Source organism: Dipodomys ordii, unplaced genomic scaffold (genome assembly GCF_000151885.1).
Source record: "Dipodomys ordii isolate 6190 unplaced genomic scaffold, Dord_2.0 Scaffold183, whole genome shotgun sequence".
NCBI classification, from domain to species: Eukaryota; Metazoa; Chordata; class Mammalia; order Rodentia; family Heteromyidae; genus Dipodomys; species Dipodomys ordii.
Genome location: NW_012267399.1, coordinates 45,621 through 53,262, shown reverse-complemented (window position 1 = coordinate 53,262; position 7,642 = coordinate 45,621). Strand labels below are relative to the sequence as shown.

General features: G+C 45.3%; 1 protein-coding gene across 1 annotated transcript; it reads right to left on the bottom strand.

The window, feature by feature from the left end:
• Window positions 1–304: 304 nt before the first annotated feature.
• On the bottom strand, window positions 305–2,491 carry LOC105999180 (serum amyloid A-5 protein-like). The gene is made up of 3 exons (XM_013034131.1): window positions 2,407–2,491; window positions 870–1,008; window positions 305–443 (listed from the first exon to the last, which is right to left on the bottom strand). The coding sequence occupies exons 1-3, from the start codon at window positions 2,489–2,491 to the stop codon at window positions 305–307; spliced, it is 363 nt and encodes a 120-aa protein (XP_012889585.1).
• Between the last annotated feature and the right edge of the window lie 5,151 nt (window positions 2,492–7,642).

Here is a 7,642-nt window from a genome sequence, read left to right as displayed (position 1 = left end):
GGTCAGTGCAGGTGTCTACCCTATATCACCCTGTCCTATATTACCACTGAAATCATACTCCCTACACCAAATACTATGACTCAGGCTGCCACTCCAGGCTGCCTGTTTACCATTCACCCCTTGTCACCAAACAGGCCCCTCTTACAGTGAAGAGTAACACAGAGATGCAAGAAATTCGATTTCTGAAGTGTTTATTAAGGCAAGAATTATGTGCTATGCCAGCTTCTGTGGACACAGCTCTGAAAACTTCAGGCCTCTTTCCTCAGGACCTCATCTCCCATCTCTGGAGAGAGAGTGAAGAAGTTCAGTACTTGTCAGGCAGGCCAGCAGGTCTGAAGTGATTGGGGTCATTGCCACTGCGACCCCAACGGTTTGCTTTCTGGTCCTCCAGAGTGTCATCATCCCCACGACCCAGGAAACTCTGAACATTTTCTCTGGCATCACTAATCAAGACAAACAGGGAGAAGATTCACTACCATGCTGAAGAGACACATTCCATCATCCCAATTCTCCCCTTTCTAAAGATAACTCAAACAGGAACCCCAAGACCCCAGGACAGAGAGACTAAGATACTGTCCATGCCCATCACACATCTATTCCTCTGTGCAGAGTGGCAAGTCTGGAAATCACTCTGTAGCCCTCCAGGTTTCTAATTTGAAATGGGAGCATGTTTTATCATTCTTTCTCTGGCTCTGTCTGCACCCCAGGCCGTGCACTGGGCATGGGCTGTGAGACTGGAAGGGATGCAGGATGATAGGAGAAGAAAGAGCCACCCCTAACCAGAACCATTTCCAGGCTTTATCCTCTCCTGATCCCCCAGGCAGTCAAGCTGTGCTCAGGAGGCCTGGCATCCCCAGAACCTGCCTTACCTGAGCACCTCAGCAGCCCAGACGCCCCCAGGGCCTCTTTTGGCAGCATCATAGTTCCCCCGAGCATGGAAGTATTTGTCTGCCCCTATCCAATTGGCTTCTCTCATGTCCCTATAGGCTCGCCACATATCCCAAGCCCCTGCATTGGAAAAGGCAAAAGGACATGAGGTGAACACAAAGAATCTGCGGACACCTTCTAGGGGAATTAAGAATGAAACACATTGAAGCTTGCAGCCTGTGGTCTTAACAGTCTTAAATACCATGAGTTAAGAAGAACATTCCATGTTTAGTTGCCTTCTACACAAAACTCTGAACCTAGACACTTGTGTATGTGTATGTGTGTGCATGCTGGTGCCCACTTGCATGCACATGCATGCATGCAAGCAGAGGTATCGGGGCCTGATCGGGGCCTGAACTCAGGTCCTGGGCTCTGTTTCTGACATTTTCTGCTCAAGGCTGACACTCTACCACTTGAACTACAGTTCCACTTCCCTGCACAGAACTCTAGCACAGTCATTAGAGAATTCACTTGAGCTGTATTTGTATTATACTACTGTGAGCTACTGGTGATTGGAAAGAAGGTATCTTTATAGATCAGGATCATTTAAGTTCCACATTTGCACACTTTAAGTGTTAGGCCAGATGAATATTTGTTTCAATATATTCTGAGCACCAAAGGGTGTTTACAGCATCACTGAATTCTACCAGTAGATGCTAGCAGTGCATTCTCCTAGTGAGACAGCCTGACCATCACAATGCTTCTGAGCAACAACTACTGTTTTGGCTGGTTCGTGCCTTCAATCCTAGATACTCAGGAGGTTAAGATCTGAGGCTGAAGGTTCAAAGCCAGTCTGGGCAGGAAAATCCATGACACCTTATCTCTGTTAATCCCCAAATTGCCAAATGTGGAGGTGTGGCTTAAGTAGTGGATCACCAACTCTGAGCAAAAAAGATAAGGGTCAGAGCTCAGGCCCTGAGTTCAAGCCCCCGTATCAGCACATGGACACACACACACACACACACACACACACACTGTTCTGGAACAGAGCTGCATACAATGGGAACTTCTCTGAGTAAGAGGACAACACAGAGGCAAGGAAAGGCTGCACAGGTGGAACTCTTCTGCCTTGTGCCTTTGCCCTTCCAGGACTGATGCTGTGGTTGTTTGAGGAAGCAGTAGGGCAAGGAATCTCAGCTATGGATGCAGATTCTGATCATCTGGATAAACACTCAATGCGCTGTTCATAGCCAAGACCACATACAAAAAGGAAGAAAACAGCAGCAGACATCAGTAGTTTTTAAAGGTCTCCATGTGACTTATATGTACCTAGCACTGTGAACAACAGAGCGGTAAATAGACATATCATTCAGGTGAGATTGGCCTCCTGCACTGCTGGGTTATGTCCTCTGGTTAAATCCTCCCACGCCTATATTCAGTCTAGTTAAGAATTGCTCCAATGTATTCAGTCTCTAAGGCCAGTACAACCTGAAAAAGTGGCTTCTGAGTTCTCATAGGCTGCCCCTCCATCAGCCTTACCAAGAGTAGCCTCTCTAACAAATGAGAGGTCGCTGCTGGCTCCCAGGATCAAGGAGCAGAAAATCAGGCCCGTGAGAAGCTTCATCTTGCTGAAATGAAAGCAGAGGTTCAAGGAGACACAACAGACTGGCACCTCCCACTTTGGAATCTATATTCCAAGACAGCCCAGGTGTTCATTCCTACTAGTTCTCAGAGAGTCATAGCAGTTCCCCCTAGGAAACCTAGCCATGGGACATGCCGCAGAGCCCCAGTCCTCAATTCTGACCCTATCAATTCTGAACCCAGATCTGTCTTGGAAGATACCAGAGTGGTAGTGATGAAAGAAGAGGGGAGTGGAACCAGAATGTCACTTCTATGGGAGACTATAATGTACTGCCATCTTTTTTTTTTTTTTTTTTTGGTCGGTTGTGGGGCCTGAACTCTGAGCCTAGGCACTGTCTGTCAGCTCTTCAGCTCAAGGCTAGTGCTCTACCACTTTAGCCTCAGAACCACTTCTGGTTTTCTGAGTGGTTTACTGGAGATAAGAGTCTCATGGACTTTCTTTCCTGGGCTGGCTTTGAACTGTGATCCTCAGATCTCAGCCTCCTGAGTAGCTAGGATTACAGGTGTGAGCCACTAGCGCCCGGCTTTTTACTAGAATCTTTTCCACATTCCCCTCTTCCTGGCAAAGATCTCACATGATAAATACAAAATAGGATAATTTTTGTTAAAGACAATCATACTCTTTAAAGGAAAGAAAAACAGTCAGCTATTTTTTACAACAGTTTAAGTCAGTTATTTTTTTTAAGTTAGTTGGAGTATGTCTCACCTGCTGTCTGGTGGAGCAGAGCCGGATGTCACTGGCTGTCAGCATGAGGAGGCTGGTATTTATCCTGAGCTTTGCTTTCAGTGATCAGGGGTACCAAAGCCTGGCATGATGTCTGAGGAAAGTCCTTCAATGCAGTTTACTAGAAGAAAAACAAACATGCAACAGAAAACTTACCGGATTTCTGTGTTTCTCATTCACAGGTCATTTCCCCCAAATCATGCAACCTGAAGACACAAATTATCTGTGTCCTGCTTGGCAACTCCTGGTGTCAGGCTATTTACTTTCCTGGTTGATTCTGGGAAAGCTGGGGGAGGTGACAGGCAGAGAGGAGCATGGTTTGGGGGCCATTACTTACAGGGAGTTGGAGCTCCTATAGACAGGAATTCAGTTTCCTGCCATTGTAGTTTGGAGAGCGCTGCTAGGGTGCAAGATGCTGCAGAATTAAGCGCCTTCAGGGTAAAAAACTGACAGATATGCCTCCACATTTCATGTGTGCCCTGACAATGCTTTCCAACAGTCTGAGCTACCAGGCTCTTAGCTACAAGGCACATAGTCCTGTGCTTATCTGGCTTAGTCAATTAGGAAATAGTATCGTTAGGCTGGCTCCTGTGTGGGGCAGCGTGTTAGAAGAGCTCTTCTACATCACTGTCCCATTCTTGGAGACATACAGATGCAGAAAGCATTTGTGTATAAAGAACTACAATGTGCATTCTTCTTTTTTTCCTTTTTGTCAGTCGTGGGGCTTGAACTCTAGGCCTGGGCATTGTCTCCGAGCTCTTCACTCAAGGCTAGCTCTATATCACTTGAGCCACAGTGCCACTTCCAGCCTTTTCTGTTAATGTGGTGCTGAGGAATCGAACCCAGGGCCTCATGCATACGAGGCAAACACTGTACCACTGAGCTACCTTCCCAGCCCCAACAATGTGAATTATGTGTCTTTTTTCTTTTGGTCAGTCATGGGGAATGAACTCAGCCTGGATGCTGTCCCTCAGCTCTTCAGCTCAAGGCTAATGCTCTAGCACTTGGGCCACAGAGCCACTTCTGGCTTTTTCTGTTAATGTGGTGCTGAAGAATCGAACTCAGAGCCTCATGCATGCAAGGCAAGCACTCTACCAATGAGCCACCTTCCCAGCCCAACAATGTGAATTCTTAAGAAGCCTGTAAAGCAACAGAAGGAGATTCTATCTTATGGAAAATTGTAGCCCTGCTGCATAAGTGCCAAACTCCCAGAGCTCTTCAAGTTGTATTTCCCTAGGGAGTCCCTATCTGCCCTCATGTTACCATGAGACAGAAATTTCATCAGCCCAATTTCGCAAGGTTTCCTGTAAAAGATGAAGCCAGAGGTCAACCAAAGCCAGCAGGGCTAGGGCTGGGAAGTTGGCTCAGTGGTAGAGCACTTGCCTTACATGCTTGAGGCCCTGGGTTCGATTCCTCAGCACCACATAAGAAAAAAGCCGAAAGTGGTGCAGTGGCTCAAGTGGTAGAGTGCTAGCCTTGAGCTGAAGAGCTGAGGGACAGCACCCAGGCCCAGAGTTCAGGCCCCACAACCGGACCCAAAAAAACAAAAAACAAAGCCAGCAGGGCTGAGTCCTCATGTATGTGAACAGATCCTTTAGTTCTCCACAGAAAAATCTCTCTTGTTATTCGTCTTAACTGAAATTAACATTCTAGAAAGGGTTGCTGAGTCTATAGTCTAGCGTAAGCAAATAATTTATAGACAGAGAGAAAGGTAAGTTCTGTGCTTGGAATCAAAGTTTACCATTACTCCTTGTTTTGCCAGAAATTATTGGGCCCAGCCAGCAAATTCTAACCTCATTTGTTCTCACTGTCCTGCTGGACAAGTTCACTTGATCTCTTTGCTCATGTGATATAGACTCAAACTATCACTTATGGTAGAAGAGATGTGTCACAATTTCCTTTTGCTGTAAGATATGCTACATGACTCTCTTGCCATTTGTGAATAAAAGAAGTCAATCATGTCCACTATGGCATTGTTATCAGGCAGCAAATCATCCATTTACAACCAAATTCTTTTCTGGAATTTAGAGGATCTAGAATGCTAACAATGTCTTGAATCTTGTAATCTGTTCAAAGGATGAAAAGGTGACAATAGAAACCAGGACATCCTGTTACTTATATATAGTGTTCATACTCCATTTGGCACATGACTGACACTGTTATTCATGGCTGTGTTCACACCACACATTCTAACTAAGCTTAGGCACCATATCAGCACCTTCCTTGTGCAGCCATGTCCAGTCTTAAGGTGTCTATGTTACAGTGATCAACTAATAAATATGTAATACATAAGTGATAGTCTTCATTCTCTAAATCTAATCCATCCCTGGAAAGTGTTGCATGCATTGTAATTTTTGAGGCAGGTTCTTACTGTGGAGTCCAGGCTGACCTGGATATATGCCCCAAGAGTGAGGGTGAGCATAAAGTGAGATCAATATGGAATTTCTAATTCTTTTTTTTTTTTGGTCAGTCATGGGGTTTGAATGCTGGGACTGGGCACAATCCCTGACTCTTCAGCTCAAGGCTAGTGCTCTACCACAAAGCCACAGTGTCACTGGTGGGATCAATATGGAAAGGCAGGTTTCAGGATTTTATAATTGGAGATGGAAATAGGAGAAAAGGAGATACAAAGCCTTCTAGACTGGACTCACTGGAAGTGAGGGGCAATAGAGGGGCAGGGAGGGTGTAAAAGGACTAAGCATGGCTCAGAAGGAAATGAGTGATGTGCAGTGAAAGTTGGGACAGGATGAAGGAAGTATGGAAAGCAGCATTTCAGCACACTGGACAGGGACAGCAATCGGCTACTGCTTGGTGGCTGTGTGTGGTGCTGTGCTATAGTGCTGATACTTAAGAGCCAGTAGGACAATCTTCCCCAAAACTCAAGTAGACTTGAAATGAAATAATCAGAAAGGGATACCTTTCTGATCTTTTTTCCAGTTCTGGGGCTTGAACTCAGGGCCTAGGCACTGTCCCTGAGCTTCTTTTGCTCAAGGCTAGTACTCTTACCACTTGAGCCACAGTGCCACTTTTGGCTTTTTCTGTTTATGTGGCACTGAGGAATCGAACCCAGGGCTTCATGCATGCTAGACAAGCATTCTACCACTAAGCCACATTCCCAGCCCCACCTTTCTAATCTTCTCCCAAAGGTGCTCTATGTCCTAGTGAAGTTCTAGAAAGATTGGAGTCAAGGGAGGGAAACAGGGAAAACAACATTGGTGAGATGGTGGGATTATACTTCCAACATATATCTAATAGAAGACATTTAGAATTGAAAAGTTTTTTTTTTCACTGTGTTGGGACTTTATTCTTGTGAGGCAAGTATTCAGCCCTTAACCAAATTTTGTTGTTATTTTTTTGTGCCTGTCCAGGGGCTTGAACTCAGGATCTGGGCACTGTCCCTGAGCATTTTTGTTCAAGTCTAGTGCTCTACCACTTGAGCCACAGGTTTCTTTTTTTGTTAACTGGAGATAAGAGTCTCCTGGACTTTCTTGTCCAGGTTGGCTCTGAACTGCAATACTCAAATCTCAGCCTCCTGAATAGCTAGAATTATAGGTGGGAACCACCTGTCCTCGAAATGAAGATGCTGGTTTTTATTTTATCTATTTTTTATTTTTTGGGTCCAGTTGTGGGGCCTGAACTCTGGGCCTGGGCGCTGTCCCTCAGCTCTTCAGCTCAAGGCTGGTGCTCTACCACTTGAGCCACAGTGCCACTTCTGGCTTTTTTCTTTTTGCTTATGTGGTGCTGAGGAATCGAACCCAGGGCCTCAGGCATGAAAGGCAAGCGCTCTACCACTGAGCCACCTTCCTAGCCCAGAAGAAGTTTGTTTTTAAAGTGTACATAGAATTCAAACATTGATGCAGACCTTCTAATGCAAGTTTACATTTTGAGATTTTTAAATTATCTTCAACTATTTATAAAAAAAAAAAATCTCCCTCCAAACCCCTTTCTGAATGAGAAGCTAGAGAGGACCTAAGCACCTCATCTCAGAACCAGCACCCAGGATTCGCACAGCCCTGGGTCAGTGCACTTCTGGCGCTAGTCCCTTGTCCCAGAAACTTTAACAGCACACCTCTGCGTAATCTTAACTGCCCTTTTGGAAAAATGAAGTGTCATTTTGGTAATTCCTGGTTAGATTATTTGGTTTGGGAGGAGTCTATGAGTAACAGTATCTCAGTTTTTGGCAACAGATACCTGAACATTGTACCCATACCATCTTGCCATACTTATCTCTAACAGACGGTCCCATTACAAAACATCAGAACATAATTCCAGTAAAAGTTTTGTGACACTGAGTACCCATCACGGCTCCGGGAATTGAAAGCAGCCTGGTCCAAAAGCGAAGAAGACTCAAGACTTGTATCACACAGGCAAAGCAGAATTTGGATCTGCCATGTGCAAATCCAAATTCTC